At 39.1% G+C, this 24243-nt stretch overlaps 2 protein-coding genes across 3 annotated transcripts in view; one reads left to right on the top strand and one right to left on the bottom strand.

The window, feature by feature from the left end:
* The window catches only part of FGF12 (fibroblast growth factor 12), a 631141-nt gene that overhangs the window by 598648 nt on the left and 8250 nt on the right, over positions 1 to 24243 (bottom strand). The gene's annotated exons all lie outside the window — the stretch shown is intronic.
* Positions 409 to 6346, top strand: LOC119509844 (peptidyl-prolyl cis-trans isomerase A-like). The gene is made up of 2 exons (XM_037803880.1): positions 409 to 451; positions 5814 to 6346. The coding sequence occupies exons 1-2, from the start codon at positions 409 to 411 to the stop codon at positions 6344 to 6346; spliced, it is 576 nt and encodes a 191-aa protein (XP_037659808.1).

Here is a 24243-nt window from a genome sequence, read left to right as displayed (position 1 = left end):
TTTCTGAGGTCCATACATTCTTACATACATACAGTCCACAAAAACTTGAGAACCTATTATTTACCAGGTAGTTTGATTCTAAAACCACAATGACAAACAGCTGTTCCTACCTTTAAGGATCAGGCTTATGAGCTGCCAGGGCCACAGAATGGGAAAGAATTGGAGCCTGCCCTGTCCCAAATTAAGCTAAACAATTTGTTTACACGGAGACATTTTTTAAGGGGCTGGTGCTAGGCCCAGCTAAACAAGTCCTTGAGTTGTTCCGTTGTTCAATAATGTAGCCAGTCCAAGAATATACTTGTAAACATGTCACTCATTAAATACTGCTTCTGAATGAACGCCATCTGGCTCAATGCAATATAGAGTGTAGACTTTTGTTTTATTGTAAATGAGAGGGGAGGCGGGGCAATGTCAGAAGAAGGGAGCCCATTAGGCGTCTATCGCAGACCAGGTAAGATTATCCCAACTAGACAGCAGAGGGACCTGATAATTTAAACTAGAGCTGCTAAAGAGGAAACAGACTCAAAAAGCACTTGGTTTCCAGACCAGGGGAGGCAAGTTAGGAAAAGAAGGGCCTGATGGATGGCTGTAGGTTTCTGCGTTGAATGCCTGGGTAGATTGTGGTGGCATTTGCCAGGTTGAAAAAAAACAGCGAGAGGGAGTGATCGGGTACAAGATAAAGAGCTCAGTTTGAGTGGATAAAGTTTGAGGTGCTTTAGGTCTGAAAGTTCTGGACTGAAGATATATGTAACAGGGATCTAGGAGGCAGCTGAAGATCACGAGTGGATGATATCTTCAAGAGGCAGAGAGGATTGAGGCTTATGTCTACCTTTCTCTCTTCTCTTAAAAAGACAAGACCTAGCAGCAGAGGGCACTTACTTTAAAAAGTCACTCCTTGACTTAGAAGGAGGAAAACCAACAGCTAGCTGAGAGACACTTAAAAAAAATTTGTTTCTTACCCAAGCATTACACAAATCCTCCTTTTATTTTGAGTAAATATCTATATATTTGTCTTACAGATGGGAATACAGGGGGTAACGATGACAACTCAGATATTCATTACAAAAGCAGTTGGGATCATATGTGTCATCTCTTCAGTCCAACCCCCTAAATCTAAAAGAGAAGAGACTTGCCTAGGGCACAGGATGACTGTATTTGTTTTCTTCACATTTCTTTTTATTTCTGCCTAAAAAAAAAAAAAACCTCAAATGTTTCATAGACATTCTATAGTGCCAGAAGGTGATGCTATTCTTTGCCACCTTCTTTTTATAAAAACGGAGAAGTTAAGACAGTGGGAGGTAGGACTGTTTACCCCTAGTCTATCATGAGTTGACTGAGAGTCAGAACAGAGACGGAACCAGGCTCTTGACTTCTTTTTAAACAAGGTTTTCTTAGGCCAGAAGGAACAGTGACACACAGATACCAGGCTTTATGTTTCAGTAATTTCCCCAGCAGTGGTCTAAAGAGCCCTTCACTAACATATGGCAGCTGTATAAGCAAGGTAAACAGCAGGGGCCCAAGAATCTCTGCTACAAGCTACTCTACACATAGGCATGCATGTGCACATAAACACGTGTTTTCTCTCTCTCCTCTTCCTCCAATACCCATTGTTTTCCAAACGGAGATACATATATATATATCTCATAAGAACTTTTATCCTGGTCCCAAGCCTGGGTACTAAGACATGAAAACCTAAAACCTTTCACTGATTCCAGCACCTAGTCTGCTGTTTACTCCTTATGTGACCTTCTCCTCTGGGCTTCAGTTTCCTCATCTGTCAAATGAGGGGTTCAGGCTAAGTCATTTCAAAGATTCATACCTCCCTAATATTGTTTGAGGTTCCAGTGGCTAGGATTTATTCTATTTGAAATATAATTTTATAGAAATTAAGGATAGATCTATTGGACAATAATTATAATTTACATATGACCCTAGACAAATGAATGGACCCCAAACCCCTTCTACAAGCACTGTCTGGCTTACAGTCAGTGGTGTGCTCTGGGGTTTGGCAGCAGAACAGTGTTAGGTGATTATAAGGGATTAGCTGCTGCCATCATATTTTAATCATGGTTATGCTGGTGTGATGAATGACATGAAAACTGTTCCAGGACGTCAAAGAGGACACACTTATCTGCACTGGCACCTCCTAATGGGGCTTAAAAAAGAAATGTTTCCCTGCTACTTTAAGCAGCTGTTACAAATTTTGATAAAAAAATTTTCTGGGGGGCAGCTACCATCATTCAAGTGTTGACTAAAGCTCTGCCTAATATATCATCTCTTTAACTACAACACTGTGGGGCTTGTTTTTATCATTCTCAAGGAATTCAAATGTTGGTCATCCAGAAAATTCATTCCTTTTTAATCTTCCTACAGGCACAGGCAACAGAATTGAAATCACTAGCACAAATGAAGCCAAAACCGACTTTAGAACATCTTTTTTTTTGGAATGCATACTCAGTCCCCAAACCCTTGTGCAGTTATAAACGTCAATTAATTGATTACAATCAGCAAGAAAAAGAGAGAATCTGGCATTCTCTTGGGAAAGGTGCAATTAAGTTCTAGAGCTGTTCCCGACCTCCGCAACACTGTAAAAGACCACTGTCCAACCTCAAAGGTCCTCAGACCCCAGGCTCCTAACAGTCACCTGGGAGCACTTGCCTACGATGCACATCTTGGAATCCTCTGCCAGAGATTCTGACTCAGTTTGTCAGAGCTGGGTCCCGTAAACCTGCATTATTCAGACACAGGTGGTCTGTAGAAACACGGAGAAATACATCTTTGCTTCTCTCCATAAGCCGTCACACCAGCAAACACTGTCCACATCTGATGAGTTTATGGAGCTAAACGGAGCTAAAGTGGAAAGACAGCAAAGCTACCAGAAGACGTGCCCTGATGTTAGTGCAGGGTGAGTAATCATCACGGGAAATTTGTTACAAAAAATTGATCAAAAGCTCATCAACTCTGCACATGCCAATCAAGACCAACTGATAAGGGTTTGTGTTTTCATTTGGAAAAAGGTCAAGCAGCTGCCCATTTGCTTTTTATTCACCAGGGTCATTTTAGGAACTTAATCTGCTCAAAACAGCTGCTCACAAGTAGAATTGATCCTTGCAGAGAAATGACTGTGGGTGACGTATCTTAAATTATTTTCTCATTTTTGCTTTCCTTTGATGGAAAACATGAATAGTAGTCTTTCTTTTCAGTAATTTAAAATCAGAGTGAAAAAAGGATCTTGGATGATCATCATGAAATTTCTGTAAATGTTGTATTTTAAATGCTGTCGTTTTAGTCACTGTCATGACATTTAGATAGCATTTTTAGCATGAATCTAAGGTCTTACCTCCCTTATTCATTCAATATTTTGCAGTTTACAAAGTTCACTTATATTTATCATAGTCCTTGTGACAATCCTTCAAAGAGGCAAGGTGAGTAATATTAACTCAGGACAGACAGTATTAAACCCAGACATGGGCTTGAGGGAGGCAGCCTGGGCTCAATTCTCAGCTTCCCTACTTACTCGCTATTGGCCTTGGGCACCTACACCTCCCTGTGACTCAGTTTCCTCATCTGTACAATGAGGATAGTAAGAATAACCACCTCATTGTGTTGTTATGAGGATTAGCAAAGTTAGTATTTCTAAAGTTCCTGGAATAGAGTAAGCACTCTTAAAAAGTTTGAAATAAAAATTAAATTCAGCAAGCATTTGAATGTTCACAATATGCTAGGTCTTCAACAAGCACCTGGAAATATGAGATTTAAGCCAAAGTTCCTCAAGGAGTTCCCAGGGTAGTATTAACAGGGATGCAGAAGATTAAACAGACATAAGACAGTTTCTTATGCACAATGGAAGAGTTGTATGGGCCCATTAGATTAGGGGGAAGGGAAGGAGGGAGATGAAGGCAGGTTCCAGCTGAGGTTAGAGTAGTAAAGGATTAACAGGAGTTTTCCAGGAGAGCTGAGGGATGGGAGAGGGAGCGATTACGTGTTTTGGGCCAAGGGTACAAAATATGTGAATAATAATAATGTCATATCTTTAGTATCTATTACATAAAGAGACTGTGCTAAATAATGTACCTGTATTTTATTGAATCTTGACAATAGTACTTTAAGATTGGCCTCACTGTTATCATTTTAGAAATCAGAGGCCTGAGACTCAGAAAGACTTCTGGAATATTTCTCAAGGAAAATATATCACCCAAGTTTCTCCAAGGTGGAGCTGCACCAGCTGTTTCTCATACACTCCTCAGCCATGAAGCCAAGGGCAGTGGGGCACAGTCAAGCCTTTTGGGAAGAAAAGAAAAGCCACGAGGGAGGTGAAAAGGGATGTAAGGTAAAGAGCATGGTTTTTTGTTTGTTGGTTTTGTTTTTAAATAGGATAGACTTGAGTGTGTTGATGTGCTAAATCAGTAGAGAGAATGAACATTCCAGTGTTTTAGGATTAAGTGCTGAGAAGTGTCCACAAGGAGGTGACGGGATCATGGATAAAAGTTGACCAGCTTAGAATGGAGAGCCAACGCTTTCTCTGAACAAGGAAGAAAGATGGGTACAGATGAGACAAGTTCATGTGTGAGGAAAGCAGTCATAAAGTTGAAATTTGGATCTAGCCCTGATGATCAGTCAGGAAAGTCACTGGAGTGAAGTGGGAGTCACCCTCCCTAATCCCCCTTCCCCAATGTCAAGGTATCCAGACGACCGGGGATTGAATCATGCCACCCCACCCACCCCGCAAAGGCATGGTCAGATCCCAAGCCCTGGTCCTTTGGGTGTGGACTCATTTATAAATAGGAACTTGGAAGATGTTATTAGTGAAGGTGTACCCAAACTGAATGAGAGTGGGCCTTAACCTAATATGGCTGAAGTCCTCATAAGCAAAGGAAATTGGGCACTGAGAGAGAAGCCCTGGGGAGCAGCCAGAAGCTAGAGATCGAGGAGCAAGAAGATGTGCCATGTGTGTTGCCATATGGTGGCAAAACCAAGGGCCAAGGATGGCCTGCAGCCAGCCCCAGAATGCCACAGCCTTTGGGGAGAAAGCATCACCTTGCCAATGCCTCAATTTTGGACTTCTCCTAGCCTCAAAACCATGAGCCAATGCATTCCCATTGTTTAAGCCAACCCACTGTATGGTATTTGTTTTAGCATCAAGAAAACCAAGACATGGCCTGAGTGCCCAGCATTCTCCTTCCCCTACCCCATGCCCCAGGTGCTCTGTATGTGGCATGGTTTACTAAAATATTAACTTAACATTTGTCCTTCTTTTCCTTTGCTGTTTGAAGTAGGTCACAAGGTAATATTTCTTTGACTCAGGAATTTTTGCAGTAAGGAAAATAGAATCTGTCTGAATATCTTGGGAAAAACTGAACTCATTGAAGAGACTATGTAAGGCTTTAGGGATGGGGTATGTGTGGGAAAAGGGTCTCTTGAGAGCATGTAGATGGGGGTAAATGTTTCCCTTAGGATTAAAAATATATGGAGGTGTGGAAGGAGGTGAAGCAGGGTGGAGGTGAGTGGCAGCAGGCTGGGTTGCTGAATAGCGGCATGGCTTGCCTGAGTTGCTGCACCCAGGCAAAAAGCAATTGTTGATAGCAGTAAAGATTTTCATGCTCCATGCATGGCAGATACTCCACTACAGTGGCCAATGCCCCTAAGTGCTCAGAAGCCAACAAGAACCAAGCACAGCCTGGACTAAAGCTGGCAGGGGGGATAAGGCCCAATAATGACAAACAATGAATTTACCACTGGGGATAGGGAATCAAGTCAGATTTAGGTTGATTTAATTTTAGAGAAAACAAAAGCATATTTCCTGTGCCTTGCAGACACCACCACCCACAGCCTCACTCTTTCACTCACAGCCCTGGTCAACCCCACCGTGTTCTTCGACATTGCCACCGAGGGCGAGCCCATGGGCTACATCTGCTTTGAGCTGCTTGCAGATCAAGTTCCAAAGACAACAGAAAACTTCCAGGCTCTGAGCACTGGGGAGAAAGGATTTGGTTATAAGGATTCCTGCTTTCACAGAATTATTCCTGGGTTTATGTGCCAGGGTGGTGACTTCACATGCCATAACGACACTGGTGGCAAGTCCATCTACAGGGAGAAGCTTGATGATGAGAACTTCATCCTGAAGCAAATAGGTCCTGGCATCTTGTCCATGGCTAATGCTGGACCCAACACAAATGGCTCCCAGTTTTTCATCTGCACTGCTAAGACTGAGTGGTTGGATGGTGAGCACGTGGTCTTTGGCAAGGTGAAAGAGGGCATGAATACTGTGGAAACCATGGGAAGCTTTGGGTCCAGGAATGGCAAGGCCAGCAAGAAGATCACCACTGCCAACTGTGGACAAATTTGATTTGTGTTTTGTCTTAACCAGCAGACCATTCCTTCTGTAGCTCAGGAGAGCGTCCCACCTCCCCTGGTCTGCTCACAGTATCCTAACATTGTGCTCTCGCTGCAGATCTTAGGGTTCTACATTATCCCCCTCTTCCAAAACTAGCTGGATTGCAGAGTTTAAGTTGATGATTATGAAATAAAAAGTTAAACAACAACAAAAAGCATATTTCCTTAGCCTCTGAGTGGATAGATTATGAGTCCCATTTCATACATTTTCTGCTTGCTGCTCCAAATGCCAACCTAGCATTTTTCATCTTCTGTGTCTTTGGTCACACTGCTCCCTCTCCCTGCCCACCCCACTTCACCAATGACTTTCTCCACACCCCAGACTCTGAGGAGACTCTGAGCCTACCTTTCTGTCCAGAAAGAACCCAAACATCCTAGGTTAAGCCTTCATCATTTGGGGGGGGGGGGCTGGGTAGGGGGAGGGAAGTTGTCTCGTTTGTCTCCCATTAAAGTTAGTCCTATCCATGTGTGTATTCTAGTAAACTTCAGACTGGCAGAGAGGATCCCATTCATTACTGTCCCATTGCTACCACTTACTAGGTTGACATTTATACACATAGTAGGTTCACAGAAAATGTCTTATATCATTTTTCAGTGAAAAGAACTGACTAATAACATATGAAGATTCAACCTGAGATTAGTGGGCTTTAGTTACTTTAAGAATTAAAGCTTGAGATCTATGAATCACAGTTTTAAAATTCTGTTAGAAGGAGGAAGTGAAAGAAAATGAAATAAGCTTCAGTGGCAGACAGATTCCAAAAGGAGCCAAGAGGTCACTCTGCTGGGCACTCTTACGCACAATATAGACAACCTTTTTTTAGGTTCTAATGAATTGAGGTAGCTGGTGGTAGATACCTGAAACTATCAAACTACAACCCAGAACCCATGAATCTTGAAGATGATTGTATAACAATGTAGCTTATGAGGGGTGACAATGTGATGGGGAAAGCCATATGGACCACACTCTCCTTTGTCTAGTTTATGGATGGATGAGTAGAAAAATGGGGGAAGGAAAAAAACAAACAGACAAACAAACAAACAAAGGCACCCAGTGTTCTTTTTTACTTTAATTGCTCTTTTTCACTTTAATTATTATTCTTGCTATTTATGTGTGTGTAGTAATGAAGATGTCAGGGATTGATTTTGGTGATGAATGCACAACTATGTGGTGGTACTGTGAACAATTGAATGTATGCTTTCTTTTGTATGACTGCATGGTATGTGAATATATCTCAATAAAATGAGTTAAAAAAAATTTCTGTTAGAATTTTCCCTCCCCCAAAGCATGATTGCTCTAGATGAAGGGATGTTTACCCAGCAGACTCAGTTTCACCTACTTGTCATTCAATTAGTCAGCAAGGACGAGACACTCACTTTCTGAGTGTCATCTAAGTGTCATCTAGGCATAGTTTTACATTCTGAAAATGGGAATGCTAATATTTGCAGGACTGCAGTAAGCCACAACGAAAAGCAGGCTGGGAAGCACTCGGCAGACGCGAGAGGGCTTTATGCATGTGTTTTTCTCTGGTGCTAAGATAGACGTCATCTGTCATTCTATAACCATGTGCAAGAATTGAAAAACCCCATTTGTACCCATGAAAGTGCCCTAGCTGTGTTTCCTCAGTTGTCTTGTTCTGAATTTACACCCCATCCTTTCAGTGAAGCTTGAAAGTTTTTGCAGAGAAACCCAGAGCAAGTGTCTGAGGCCAACAACTCTTATCAGATTCACTCATTATGGGCTCCACATGGGCAATGCTTTTCACAGTGTTTGTATTTCAAAACCCACAAGGGGGAAAGGAAGGGGCTCAGGACAGCTGGTGGAGAGAATGAGAAAAGGTAGCAGTCTGGTTTCAGAGAATGGCTGCTTTTCTTTCAAAAGCTGGTACATCTCATGGATACCACAAAGGGCTTGTGGGGTGGGAAGAGATTGCAGCAGTGAGACTTCTGGACCAGGTGGCACAAAGCCTGGGTGTGGGTCCTGACTTCACTACTTATTGAGTGGGTGACTTTGGGTCAGTCACCTAAGCATGCTGAGCCTCCATTTTCTTACTGTATTCTGGGGAAATAATTGTCCTGTGGACCTCATGGTAGTATTTCCTAAATTTTAAAGAGCTTGGGGTCTAATTAAAATGCAGATCCTGGCCCAATAAGTCTGGGTGGGACATTTCTAACAAGCTTCTGGGTGATGTAGATTTGCTGGTTTGTAGACCTTGTTTTGATAACAAGGCCATATAGAAGACTGAATGAGATAAGGGTTAGGAAAATGCATTTTGAATTGTAATATAGTAAATAAAGGTATTGTTATTATTAGCAATAATAGAAGGAGGGGCTTTTGCTGGGTCTACTTCAATACAGCATTTCCTAGGATTGCTTTCCGTAACCCTGAAGATAGTAATCTGTTTATAAGGGCCTCCCTGCCCTCCTCCACTTCTCAGTTTGTTCTCTTCAATGTGGTTTGTTTCAGAAGTGGTGGATTAGCTTTCTCCAAAAGGCAGCAGGCTAATGCAGTGATTTAGCAATGCAATGAATTTCCAAAGGTTAATGGGGGGAAGAACGGGTCTGAGGAAACTTGTGGAAAAAAACATAGCTCCCTTAAAACAAAAAGGGTTCTGTCTAAAACAGCTCTTTAGAGGTACCCATTGGACTCACATTGTTCTTGGAAATAGGATAGAGAGAATTTCATCTCTTGCAAACTAGTTTGCATTTCTCTCTCTCCCAACAACAATCGGAGGCTCGAGCAACATCAGAAGAGACATTCACACTTTCTAAGGGGAAATTATCAGTTTTGTCCCAAATTTCTGGTATGCAAGGGCATTCACAGAAATCAACTGCCAGCACAAGCTCAGAATTTCAGAGGCAAGCATTGCCTACCCTGGAAGAGGTAATAATAGTTGTCTGTAGGAGCTGGATGTGGGGAAAAGCATTCCCCATAGGGAAAGAGTTGACTGACTAGGCCCAGGGGTGACCTCTTGCACATCTGAGATTGGACTGTCATGGATACTGCCAGTCAGAAGGAATGGGAAATGGGGAAGGAGCTGTGCCATGGGCTCACAAAACCTCCTTCCCAACACACTTTCCCTCACTGACTTCCTTAGCCTTCTTGATGTTCGGAGAACATGCCAGGCACACTCTCACTTCAGATGACTTGCATTTGCTGTTCCCTCCATCTGGAATGCCTTTTCTAGAGAAAGTCCCCTCTTTGCTCATTGCTTGCTCCCTTACCTAATTCTGGTCTTTATCCAAATGCAATCTCCTTAGTGAGGCCTTCTGTGCTGGTTTGGATGTATTATGTCCCCCAGAAAAAGCCATATTCTTTAATGCAATCTTGTGGGAGCAGACCTATTAGTGTTGATTAGGTTGGAATCTTTTGATTGAGTGTTTCCATGGAGATGTGACTCAATCAACTGTAGGCAAAACATTTGATTAAGTTATTTCCATGGAGATATGGACCCCAGCCTTTCAGAATGGGTCTTAATTTAATCACTGGAGTCAGCTCACAAACAGAAGGAGCTCAGAGCAGCTGAGAGGGACATTTTGGAGAGGAGCTAAGAGATGACATTGGCACTGACACTTGGAGATGCTTGGAGATGTTTGGAGAGGCTAGCCCAGAGTTTGTGGCGGAGAAGCTAAGAGAGAACCTTGATGCTTAGATGCACAGGAGCTGAAGAAGCTAAGAGAGACCCAGAGACATTTTGGAGAAAGCCATTGTGAAATGTCTTGGGACAATAAAGAACCAAGAATGCAGAGGAGCTGAGAGAGGAGCTGGAACACAACCCGGGATCAACAGATGCCATCCAGTTGCCTTCCCAGCTAACAGAGGTTTTCCGGATGCCATTGGCCATCCTTCAGTGAAGGTATCATCTGTTGATGCCTTAGTTTGGACACTTTTATGGACTTAGAACTGTAAATCTGTAACTTAATAAATCCCCTTTATAAAAGCCAATCTATTTCTGGTATTTTGCATAATGGCAGCATTAGTGAATTGGAACACCTTCCACGACTCCCCAATTAAAATTCTAAATTATCCCTCAATGCCTCCTAGCACTCCCTAACATCCTTTCCCCATGGCCCTTTTCACTATCTGATATAAAATATTTTGCTTTTTTATTTGGCAGTTGCTTTCCCATCACAGATGTTAAGCTCCACGAAATCCCAAAGTTTTGTTGGTTTTGTTCCCTGCTCTATCAAGAATAGTGCTTAGTACACAATCATTATGAAGAAAAATTGGTGAATGAATAAATAAATCTTTTAATTAATTAATAGTGAGGCTACTAAAGTCTTGAATGTCATAATGTAGCTGTGCATCACAACTGTGCATATGAGTTCTTCTGACAAAACTTTCACTTAAAAATTTAGTGTTCTGGACTAGGAGATAAAGCTGGGAAATCTAAGTTCTGTTTATGGTCTGCAGCTATGTAGCTGTATAAACTTGGATATGTCCCTTCCTAGCCTACTGGAAAACAGGGCTTACACAAGTTCTACCATACATCAACATTCTGCCATACTAGAAATAAGAATAACAGTGGTTTCATACGCAACAACAACAAAAATATATTTACTGAATATTGACTCAGTGCCAACACTATTCTAGGGACTTGAGGGCCATAAAAGTGACTAAACATAGACTTTGCTCCCACTGGAGCTTACTTACTACCAACTGGATGGATAGAAAAGACGAAAGTTAATGAAAAGTTAAATATTAATCTAAAAGATAGATTCCTACATTGAGCAGGGATGATGAATTCTAATATTCTTGCCAGCTCTGTAATTCATCTCTGGTTCTCTGGAGATTTGAAAGGGTTACATTCTTGCCAAATATGATCAAATAGCCAAAGAGATCTTATTATTTTTTTCATCTTCTCCCAAAAGGTGATGATCACTTCCAATTTTCAAAGAGAAAGCACAAAACACCAACGAGAAGACCAGAGTCGTTTCACTGAGTCTTTCAGGGCCCTCAGTATATTGTTCTCTTTCTTTTTACGTGTCTCTCCCTTTGTCCCTTTTAGAAAAGTTTTTCTATGGTATTGGCTATAAACAGAATTATGTGACAGGAGAGAGATGTCTTCCCTCATCATGTCTAAAGATATGTAGGATAACTTTGTCTTCGCCCATCACTATTTCCTGATGAAATCCCATATCACAATTGTATCTTTCAAATGATTTTTCTTCCCATTTCTTGTTTCTAATCCTCATTCTACCACCAAGTACCAGCCACATCTTTTTTTTTTTTTTTTCTGGTTTTAGGTTTCACATCTGTCAGATGAGGAGGAGCTGAACAAAGCAATATCCATGCCATTTGCAACTCTATCATTTTGTTAGATCTTAGTGTTTTCTACAACAAGTAAATCTGTTTGGATCTATCTTCCCTATTCTTTCCTACACAATTTGAAATCATAGAAGAGGCATGAGTCAGTGGATAGTCATGGCTCTCTGAAAGCTATACCTGGTGGGACATTAGCACAACTACTGGGTGTAAAAAGTGCCACTCCAGGTAATAACTGTTCAATCATGGTGGGGGCAGGGGACAAAATAACCATTCCTCTACATTTATTTCTAGCTCATTAAAGAAGAGCACAATGATTAAGGATATATAAAAATATTAATGATTTCAAACTGCTAATTACCTACAATCAACATATCTATTTTTCCTTAGCCATACTGGCGGACAGTCACTGATCAGACTGGATAAACCATCTCCCAGAAAGAGGTGTCCTGGAAAGAGGTGCATTTCCCAATTTATCCTGAGCTTGACCTTCCATCCCAATCATTAATTGTCTTTAATGATAATTCAAGTCCATTGCATGTTAGATCGTGCAGTAAAGTGTTCAGAAGCAGTGCAGAGGGATGGAAAACCCTGACATAAGGGTCAGCAGACCTTGATGCAAATTCTCTCTCCGGCTTCCAGTTCCTCATCTGCAGGATGGAAGACTGGCAAGACAATTCCCATGTCCATTGCAGTCAGTTGTTTCATTATACCTAATAGTTTTCATTGCAAAAGATAACAGTTTGGATCTCTCCGCCCTAAAGAAGTGAAAGATAACCTGAGAGATCATTTTATGCAGACACAAGAAAAGATCACTTAAAAACCCATTGGTCATCAATTCTTTCCTTAAAAGATCTTTACATGTGGGAACTCCAGTCCTCCTAGCTGGAACTCCGTTATCTTCCACCACCACTTAAACAGAAGTTCTCTACCAGATAAGACCAACAGTGCTTCTCACAAAATAATTTCAGATGCCTGAAGGTGGTAATTAGCACATTTCCCAAGCTCTTTCTTTTTCAGGTTAAGTAACTTGATTCCTTTAACCTGTCATTAAAGTGCTCATTTCACATGCATACTCTCTATTTTTACTAGAATCATCTAAAGTGCAGAGTCCCAAAATGGGCACAATGCTTTAAAAATGTCTACATAGTATAGAAACACCCAAAGATCACATTCATGAATTCAGAAAATCATACTACTTTAAATGAAACAAAATTGTAGCCAGAATTATTGAAGTTCAAGATTTAATGTGCTCAGATAAACAAACCCAGATAAAGCCCTGTAGCATCATAACAGAAAAGATACACCTTATTTCCATTTTTTAAAGATTTACCTCTAAAAATGAGGCAGAGGTGAATCAATGACTTGTTATGAGTGGAGGTCACTTAACATATTTGAATAGATATAATATTAAAAGCATTTGGTGCCACAAAATAGTCTCACTTTCTTGAAATGTTAGTACTGCACAGTAGTAGTAAATTTGGACACAGTGTTAATTATTTTAAAAAGCAGTCATAGAAAAATACTGTATGGACAGCAGAATGGAAACTGAGATGACGTTAGGCATCCCCCATATCAAATGAAGATCTACTTGCTGTAATCTTTAAACAGATGTTGAGCTGCAGTATGATGTCAGAGAAACTGGTCCAGGACACCATGATTAGAGTACTGATTTTGTGCTTGAATAAGACACTTGAATTCTTTTTGAGAAAATAACTTACTTATGCATTCATTCATTCATTGTACGAAGGGCATGCCATATTCCTCATCTGTAAAGTTAGGCAATTGAAATAAGGTTTCTTTTAGCTCTGAATTAAATACCCACATTATATAAGCCGAGAAGTTTCTTATCGCTTTCTCATTTAAAAAGGGGAATGGTTAAATAGGATGATACTCACAATCAAATATAAAAAATGGTCCAAGTCACTTTGGGTAAAACTTTCAAAAGTTTAAGAGTTCATTATAGCAACTCATCTTAATTTTTTTAAATAGCAATATGTCTTAATAGTATTTTCTCTATGTTGCTGAGGCTTCAGGAATTTCAGATTTCAAAATGATTTCCAAAAGGTAGTATCCTGCTGTATGCCAGTCTGAGTCTGTGTAATATTTAAACAAGATAGTATATGGGAAAACACTTATTGTCTATAAAGCATTTTAAAGATGCTACTTTTTTTTTTACCTTTGCTCCAACTCCGCAGAAAAAGTAATCTCTCCTCACCCTGTACTTTCAGACTTTGTTTCACCTCTTTTATAATTTTTAACACATGTTATTCTCTATGCTAGAACAAACATCCCTTATAACAGGAATCATCTAAACTCACTAGTACGTCTACAGTTCTTAGCATAGTGCCTGATTCTTACAAAATGCTCAATTTGTTTAGTTGAATGAGTGGAAAGAAATAAATTTAAAGTTACTAAAGTATATATCATGATAAAATATGTTTTAGGTATTGCAAACAAAATTGATTTTTCATACAGAGTTTCATCTATTTATAGTCTCCTCTTTTAATATATATATTCAAAAGAAAAATCTACCGGATAGACAATTCCTTTGGTTTGGTGCCTTTTAAAAAAAAAAAAAAAGATTAAGCTTTAAGATTTTCTTTAAAATAATTCCTAAAAATCATGTATTCAAAATACATTATTTGGGTTCACAATTGATAGGACTTCTGATTTTATGATCTAAACATAATGTAGCCTTAAAGAAATAGTAATTTTTTTTTTTTTTACCTGAAAGAGAGTCTATAGATCATCTTTTCTTTAACCCACCTCATATTACTGATGACTCAACAGAAGCACATGAGGAGAAGTGACTTTGCCAAGGTCATGTGGAGTGAGTGACCACGTGCTGCTCCACCAGCACCAGGATGGACTCCAGATCACCCAGCTCCCAGCCCAGTGCCATTTCCTTCCCTCCTGTCCTCTCAGATTTATTCATTCAGAACTAACTGGCCAAGCAAAAACTATTGGGAATAGTCAGGTATCTATTAATAACAACTTGCTTTTATACAGTACTATGTAGTTTACAAAGCACTTCTCCTATACTTTCTCTCTTTGAATCTTTCTCAAAGCCTCAGAGGCAGGAAAGTTACCTTCATTTATATTAAACTAGGGCCTAGAATGCTAACGTGATATGTCCAAGGTCACAGAGCTAAACTTGAACCCAGACTCTCTTACTACTTCTAGTTTTCTGCACATAAATCCACAGCAATCTCTGTTCCAGAGATACAATCACTAAGAGAAAGAATCACTCCATTATAATCCTCATTTGCATCCTATTAAGCCAAGATTCTGAGGGGCTTGCCCCAGTAACTTTGCGAAAGGTTTACAAATAATAGAGCTGATTGTGGGAGAACATTAACACTAACCAGTTGAATTACCCATGCAAAACTAATAGAAGATGAGTTGTTGAGATAAAGGTCAGGACAGCCACCAAAATGCATGGCCAGTAAAGTGATTTGGACATAAAGGAAAAGAAAGGCCTTCAATTCTCACTTGTTTCATCTCCTACAGTCAAGCTGATGGGAAATGAAACACCTCCACTCCCAATTCCCAGAAAAGAGAAATCTGAGTTATTTTGAAGAGCAGATGCCGTTGACAGTCCTGACTCCAGAAATGCCATCCCTTTGGACCAATGAAGTCTCTTTGTTGGCACTCACAAAAGTTGCTGAGAAGTACGATCTGCACCAAGTCACTCTGCTCAGGGATATAACCAAAGACAAGACTGCACCTAGAATGAGGACGTGTTTGTTCAGAGCTGGCTTCATGGGAGTTGACAGGGATCAACACATCCAGGCTCTGACAGGAGGGAGAAGAACCAGAAGACTGGTGACAAGAAGCACACACAGATAAGTAGTGAAGATCATGCCACATCGTGAAATTATGCCACTCCACATTGTACACAGATTAGAATAGAGAAGAGACTATTTTGTTTCTCATTTTTAGAAACAGCAGGGAAATTGCTTCTAACAAAGTAGAGGAGGCAGTTTTTATGCCTAATTAGGTTTCCCAAGGATGAGGATTGATGATTCTCTTCTATGGGCAACAGAAAGTTAAGTCACAGTGAATATGATCCACGATTTAGAAGGCTGTATTTGGGCTCAGGCTGAAAAATGAGCACTGTTTCAGGGGAGAAGAATGGGGAAGTGGAGGCATACATGAGTCTCTAGCCACTTATGCCCAGGATAAATGAAAAGTGCTATAAAATCAAAAGATAAATAGCATTTCGTATCAGGGACTTTATACTTTTATTCATTCAATTAACTTCGAATTGTGTGTTTAATAAGTGTCAAGTCACTGTGATTACAAAGAACAATTTAGTCCCTGCCTTTATGAATCTCACAGCCTAGAAGAGAAGATTTGACAATACCCAAGAAACTACAGGTTTTTCTCCAAGAGGAGAGGTTCAGAGGACCAGAGCGGGGAAAGATACTTCTCAGCAAAGGAGGATCAAGAAGAACTTTATGGAGAAAATTAGAATCTAAGCATTTGTGAATATAAAAAGTTAATGTATTTGGGGAAGACATTGTAAGATCTCTTTCAAATTGTTTTATTTTCAATGGGTATTGTAATTATAGTTTGTATTATATTACTGATAAAGAACTGACAATTGAACAATTGAATTGAACAATATGCTTTTTTATAGTTCTTAACTTCCCATAATATACCATTTGCTAATAGTTAATTAAGTCATGAAACTATAAATTTAGCTGAATACATTACATTCTTAAGTGTTCACTAAAGACAACATTCTCCGCCTCTCCAAAATATTTAAATTCTATGTTTGTACATCTGTTGTGTGCTTTCAAGACAATGTAAACATGGAAAGATCTCAAAAATATATTTCAAAATGTCATAACCAAGTTTCCCTTAAAGCTTTTGGGTGAATTTAAATTCAGCCAATATTAAACAGTGCAAATAAAAAGACCCCAGTTCTTCCAGTTGAAGACTTGTAACCTGCTTTCAAAAGAAGTAATGAGAACTCCAAGCCATTCTCTCTTTATGACATTACATGAAAGATTTTGGAGTCCTGTCCCTGTGTCCAATGCACAGATCCTTTATTTAAAATACTGTTTTAAAAGAAATCCTCAGGGTTTTTCAATACTCAGAGTAACTGATAAAAATTTTAATTACTTTAATAGATAAGTGAGCTTTTGGAATCGATACCATTTAGTGGAGAGAACATTAATATGGGAATCAAGAAACCTGAGTTTCAGTCCTGACTTCACCAGGATTGAGCCACTTTTTCTCAGAGCTCAAGTTTTCCAGGTAAAATGAAGGAGCTAAGATGATTCCCACAGTACCTTTTGGCCTGAAAATTCTATTACTGTACTGGAAATCAGTAACTTGCCAGTTGCAAATTGGCAAGAGGGTTTTCTGCAAAATCATTGCTTAAAATAGTAGGAGCTGAGACCCATTTCCCAACATGAATTTTGAAGGCAGACACTCAGGCTCATGTCCTAGGGCCTCTAGGACTTCTTAGTATCTCTGTTATAGCATTTACCATATTGTATCTTGAGCATCGTCATTAGTGTCTGTATTCCACACTAGAGTGGAAGATTCATGATCTTTTTCATTATTCTGTCTCACCAAGGCCCAGCCACGTACATGGCCAAGGGTAAGGGTCTAGTGACTGGCCAACTGTAGAAGAATGCATGAATGAGTGTGTGTGTCAAAGGCAACATTTTAAAACTGTCTTATAAATGATCTATTTGCATGGTGTTTTAAGCTATTTACATGGTGTTTCCCCATGGGAAGGCTACTTTAATGACCTTGGTTTCTGATAGCGTAAAGTAAGTTAGATGAACAGACAAAGCTGGCCAAGGTACTGCCAAGGATTCCACAAAATGCTGTATACAGACCTCTGAACTGAGATTATTTTTCTGTAAGGTTATTTAGTATTTTTCTTTAATGTAAAGCGACTTCTGAAAAAAGATGAAAGATTGAACACAGACTTCTATTTTCATTCCTACCCCAACCACCATTAAAATTTCAATAAAGGTAAGTGTGTGTGTGTGTGTATGTGTGTGTGCATGTTTGCATAAATATAAAGATGGGAGAAAAATGATTGCGATAGTAACAAAATTTTAGAAATCAAATCAGCAAGCAACACTATAAAAAGGTTAGCAGTTCTGAGGCCACTGAATCCCAGGTCAGCAGTGAGGACAGCCAAAAAGCAGCCAACTTGCACTGCAGCATCTCCAATAAAGAGAAAGGGGAAATAATCAGCAGGACTGTGGAAAGATTGTTTTTAAGAAGGTGCTATAACTTTAAACTCTCTCCTAAACTTTAAGCATCTTGGCAACTGCCCTCCCCAGTCGCAGTAGAAGAATGGAGGTTTTTAATTTGTAGAGGATGTAGCAGAAGTTCTCTGCACAGTGAATTGGAATGAGTGACCCACCAAAAACTGGGACATTAAATAACATTTATTCACATATTACTGAGACTGTCAGATTGCTGGCAGCCAGGTCTTTACTATTCAGGTAGGAGAACAGGAGAATTTTCTTGAGAAATCTGGTAAAATATAAGAGGTAAGACCTAAAAATATTAGGAGCTCTAAAATGAAAAGTCCAGTGACATCACTGTACAACAAAGATCATTGTCAACAAGCCTCACCCATGCGTACAGAACTTCCAGTCAGTTTTTAGCCCCATACTAACCCCACAACCCACTCGTAAAAATGAATGGGCAACCAAATATAAAAAATCTGGAGGAAGTCTCTAGCATGAAATATAGAAATAAAAACAAACAATTTAAAAAGCTTACTGGAAACAGAGGCTATGAAAATCTCTAAAATTATATCATTAATACTTTTATCAAGGTATAAGAAAATATTGCTACAGTGATAAAAGACAGGATAATATAAAATCCAAATGCACCTCTTGAAAATGAAATATCTGATAGCAGATATGGAAAGCAAAACATAATAGAAAGATTGGAAGGTATAGTTGAACCAATCTCCCAGAAAATAGAGGAAAGGGAAAAGGGATGGACAAATAAGAAATAAATATAAAAAATAAATGACCAATCTAGAATGTCAATATCCAACTAACAAAATTTCCAGAAATCTAGAACAACAACAAATAGAATAGGATTTCATCAAGAAAATTATTCAAGAAAATCTCCTAGAATTAAAGTATATGACTTTCCACATTAAGCAATCCTACTAAGTACCCAGCATAATGTGTAAAAATGAAAGCACAACAAAGCAAACTATCACAAATTTTCAGAAGGCTGGGGGAAAACAGAATAGAATCTACACGTTTTCAGAGAAGAAAAAAATAAGGAATCAGCGTGACATCAGACCTGAACAACAAAACACAAAGAAAGGAGACATTATAGTGGTGCCTTTTAAATTCTGAAGGAAAATAATTTTAAAACTAGGATTCTACAACTACCCAAATTATTGCTCAAATATGAGGAAAGAATAAAGTTATTTCCAGAGACACAGAGGCTCGGAAAATTTTACAACTAGATATCCTTTTTTCAGGAAGTTACTAGAGAATGTATTCTACCAAAATAAAAGAGTAAACTAAGAAAAAATACTAAAGAGATACAGGGAAATGAGATTCAACCAAAGAGACCCGCAGAGATTTTCCATGGTGACAGAAAGGGACATCCCAGGATCAAACCAGTGCACCAGGCATAGAAGGAAAAGAGGACAGATAGCCCTCAGAAGGTTCCGAGATATATTACTTAAAGAAGATGAACTTGATAGAATGCACCTGAATGTCTTGAGATGCGATTCAGAAAACTGTGAGAGAGTTAGAGTTCCATGGTGAAAAGTAGGTAGAAAGCTGCATGGCTTACTTCGCATAGTAGATGTATTCTTGAAAAGCTAGGAGATTTTTGAAGCTTTTTGCAAGCAGAGTTGCATTCTAAAAGCCCTAGGAGTCTAATATTTTAAAGATGACTGCATTAATTATATTTTTCAAGTTTAAATGATCATCCCCTAAATTATATAACTTGCAACAAGCCTCCACAATTTATCATTTACTATATCTTGTCATCAGCCCTATCTGCTTCGTGAGGATAGAGACTTTGTCTTGTTGCTACTATATTCACCTCTAGAACAGAGTCTGACACCACAAATATTTGTTAGATGAATGAATTAACTAATTAATCTTTCACTGGTCACTATACACATATTCATGCCTCTCTACCCTTGCTTATAGTATTCCTCCAGCCTGGAATGATTTTACACTGTTTCATTCCCATCCTTTCTACAAGACCGAGCTCAAATGCCAACCCCTTTCCAGATTTACTGTTCCCTTCTCTGTTCACACAGATTCTATTTCTATATCTGGTGTAAAAGTAGAAAGTATAAACCCTGTCTTTTTCATTGGAGTCTAGCTTACAACACCCAGCCAGAGCAACTGACACAGAAGGTATGATGGTAAAAGTAAATTTAAAATTTATTCTAAATTTTCACATTTATTGCCAGCTGTCAGTTCTTCCTAGGTTTCTGTTTGTGACTATCTTCAAAGCTAGTCTGTAAGGTTATTGAGGTCAGAAACTGTGTCATTTTTTCATTTCTATTCCCAATGTCAAGCAATGCACATGGCACAGATAAATGTCCAAAAATGGATCCTTGTATTAAATACTAACAAGTGTGGCTGTGATAATGTTGGGCAGATTATCCTGATGTGATCTTGGTTAGTCTTTTACGCTACGGGGTTCCCTCATGAAGATGCTACTTCATGCTTCCTCAGTGTCATTCCTGAATAATCAGCAAAATATATATCTGTTTCTCGATACAATTTCCAACCACAAGAGGAGCTTAGACTCATTTGTGTACACTAGTGATTTTCAAAGTGTGAGACTAGCAGCATAAGCCTCACCTGGTATGCCAGTTTGGATGTATTATGTCCCCCCAAAAACCATGTTTTTTGATGCAGTCTTGTCGAGGCGGATGTATTAGTGCTGATTAGGTTGGAATCCTTTGATTGTTTCCATGGAGATGTGACTCAATCAACTGTGAGTGAAACATTTGATTGAATAATTTCCATGGAGATGTGGACCCTGCCCATCCAGGGTGTGTCTTGATTTAATCACTGGAGTTCTATAAAAGAACTCACAAACAGAAGGACCTCAGAGCAGCTGTGAGTGATGTTTTGGAGAGTATCTGAGAGAGACATTTTTGAGACAGTCACTGAAAGCAGACTTCTGCTGACACTTTGGAGATGCTAGCCCAGAGTCTGCTCTGGAGAAGCTAAGAGAGGACAAAATGCCCCAAGAGCAACATTTTGAAGAATGCACAGGAGCTGAGAGAGTAGCTGGAACGTAACTCAGGATTAGCAGATGCTAGCCACATGCCTTCCCAGCTAACAGAGGTTTTCCAGATGCCACTGGTCTTCCTTCAGAGAAGGTATACTTGTGTAGATGCCTTAATTAGGACATTTTCATGGCCTTCAGACTGCAACTTTGTAATCAAATAAACCCCCTTTATAAAAGTCAATCCATTTCTGGTACTTTGCATAACAGCAGCATTAGAAAACTGGAACACCTAGGAACTTGTTAAAAATGCAAATTCTTGGGCCCACTGTAAATCTACTAAATTAGAAACCATGGGGGTGGAGCCTAGCAATCTGTTTTAACAATCCCTCAGTTTATTCTGATGCACACTCAAATTTGCAAATCCATGGCCAGGGACAACTGGGCAGAAAGCCATCCTTACTATTCTGACATGAACAGTGGAATGTTTCCTGAACCTAACCAACAATGCCAATATTGCTATCATAAGAGTCAAGTTCTATCTTCTAAGGAATCTGAACTTCATGTTAGGTCAGACAATAAGAACAAATTCATAAAATTCTGATACAAAAAAAAAAGATTAGTGGACTATCCAATCCACGTCACTACTCTTTAATTTTTATAACTTGAACCAGTATGTCTTAAAAACTATGGTTTTAAACTGCATACCTCAGCTGCATGGCATGCTGGTGTTTCCAACCAGAGAAAAATGAGTGAACTGGAACTATGCAGGTTGAAAGAGAAAACCAGTGACAGCAACAAGGGTCAGGAATCTGAAGAAAACTATGAAAAAAGGTAGCCAGTCTAGACCAATCATAGTTGCCATCAAAATAAGGAGAACGGAAAATAGTGGGGAAGGAAGGGATATGGATATTCACATCAAGAAAGGCAGTGTCTTCCAGGATCACTTGGGAATCTGGACATGCATCACAGCAAGGTTCACATGTGGTGGTATGAAGGATACCAAAATTATCCTTTGATGAAGAGAGGCTAACATGATGGTGGGGAGTTTAAGGCAAGAATCCAGATCCACAGAGGAGGAGAGGAAGTAATAAGCCTAAGGGTTGATAATAGCAACAATAGCAAGGGCAGCTATTCCTTATTGAGTACTTGTTTTATGCTTGGTATTTTATATGTATTTTCCTTATTTGTACCATTAATCTTGAAAGTCATTGCACAAACAGTTCAGCTATTCAAAGTGAAGATTAGAAAAGGAAGCTGCAACCAGATGCTTACTTAAGCCCTGGAGTTGGAAACCAACCTAAGTCATCCAAGAACAGCAGGCTCTTTCGTGAACCCACTTGATGGCAGGCAGGAACTCCCAATGGTTCACCAAGTCTGGGTCTCATCTGCTCAGGGCTTGAGTGAGACTGTGCCTGTAAGATCAGGCATCCTGTAGGTTAATCAAACCTGGACACAAACAGCTGGACTAGCTTTTCAGTAACAAAGGAAGGTGGATTGGCTTATCAGACTAGAGCCAAGTATGCCTTAGATGTTTCATAGTGGTTAAGCTCATAGACTCTTAAGTTATGCACCATCTTTATGCCTCCATTTTCCATTTCCTACATTAGGGATAAAATAGTGCCTCCTTCACAGGATTATTATGAGGATTAAATGAGCTAATATATGTAAAGCACAGTGCCTAGTACATAGTAAAAGCTGCATAAGTATTATTTCAAAAGACTCAGTTATCTCTTCAAAGCTCTTTCAATGCTGCACATGAATAAAGTATGAAACCATGAAGAATGAAGAGATTTACTTGGGTTATGTTTAAGTAGATCTGTTTAACAGTTTATAATTGAAACCAAAGCCTAGAGTTCCTATGCTTTATTGCTATATTTTATTGAAAAAAGCTATCATAAAATATCAATTAAAGATTTGAAAAAGGAAAAAAAGTCCATTCATAATCCAATCATCACCCAAATACTGCCACATTTTTCATATTACCATCCACTCTTTGTCCTTGGACTTACAAATGTTACATTATTATAATCAGTGCACATTCCTACATATACTCTTTTGTATAATTACCATTATATCACAAGTACTTCTGATTATAATTCATGTGTATAAACATGTTAATGGTTGTAAATATTCCAACCCATCACTACCCATTATTCTTTGCAAAATCAAAAAAATAAACTTATTAACAAGAAAACTCTCTAAGACTTGGGATAACTTCCATCTGAAAGCAACACATTCTTCTTCTATTTAAAATGGTCACTAGCCAATCCAACATTGGAAGCAGTAGATAATTGGTTTTTAGATTGTTTGAAGACAATGAAGGACTGAGAACAATTATTTTTGAATAAAATATCACTGATGATTGTGAACTAAAAACAAAAAAATTCAAATCTACTTTCCATAATCTCAGTAAAATACTCAGCACTTTGGACTGCTTGACATGATTCTTTATCTTTCCTTTTTAGGGGGGCATGCTGGTTAGAGGTGGGAGAGATGAGGAAATCATAGTCATCAAATCAACTTCACATATGACTGATGTATAAATGATCTTAATTGTAAAGAAGAGACATGTGAGAGTGAAATAAAGAAATTTAAAAAAGTCCTAAAGTACAATCTGCTGAACAAAAATGCCACCAAATTAGCAAACAGATAAGAGGAACAAAGCAGCCAACCATAACTCATTAATAGGAACACAAACAGTGTAGTGCCTACACAAACACTCCATAAATGCAGTTCTTAGGATCCCAGAGATGAAAGAAATCTTGCCTCTAATCCATCCTTATTTCACAGATGAGAAAATAAGGCCAGAAAAAAGAAGTGACCAGCTCAAATTCACATAATGACTTAGGGTGGGGATCAGGATTCAAATCCATATCTCCAGACTCCCAAGCCAGGATCTCTCCCACAAAGCCACAACAGCCACCCATCAATTCAGACAAATGCATGGGTCTATATGTAGTCACCATAGTGCCATCTACAATCTCCGGCCACATGGCAATGTTCCCCATATCTAAATGCCTTCTCACTTAGAACTAAAGTCTATTGCTCAACCCAGTTATGAATCCAACAATTTCAGTCACACAACTCAGAGCAAAAATGGTTAGCTGAAACCTACACTGGGTCCTTGAAAATTGAAATGGTTTAATTATGACCACACTGCTTTATTTTCTATAGAATTCAAGCTTAATGAGGATCTAGTGAAGAAAGAATACAAACAAGCAGAAAAAGCAATTTCTTTGCAATAAGGAAGTAGAAATCAATAGGCAAACAGAGTTTTTTTAAAAATGGTTTAGAACACTGAGCTCCAGAAAGGAGAAGGAAGACATTTTTCCTTTAGGTTTCCTCCATGGAATAAATAGAGGTAATAGAAT

This window comes from Choloepus didactylus, chromosome 1 (assembly GCF_015220235.1).
Source record: "Choloepus didactylus isolate mChoDid1 chromosome 1, mChoDid1.pri, whole genome shotgun sequence".
Classification (NCBI taxonomy): Eukaryota; Metazoa; Chordata; class Mammalia; order Pilosa; family Megalonychidae; genus Choloepus; species Choloepus didactylus.
The sequence above is the reverse complement of the archived record's forward strand: the minus strand, read 5'-3'. Positions and strand labels throughout refer to the sequence as shown.

Coding starts and splice junctions, on each gene's coding strand:
- LOC119509844 (XM_037803880.1), top strand. CDS start 409: ATGTCAGAAGAAGGGAGCCCATTAGGCGTCTATCGCAGACCAG. Junction 452..5,813: donor AGGCGTCTATCGCAGACCAG/GTAAGATTATCC, acceptor TGTGCCTTGCAG/ACACCACCACCCACAGCCTC.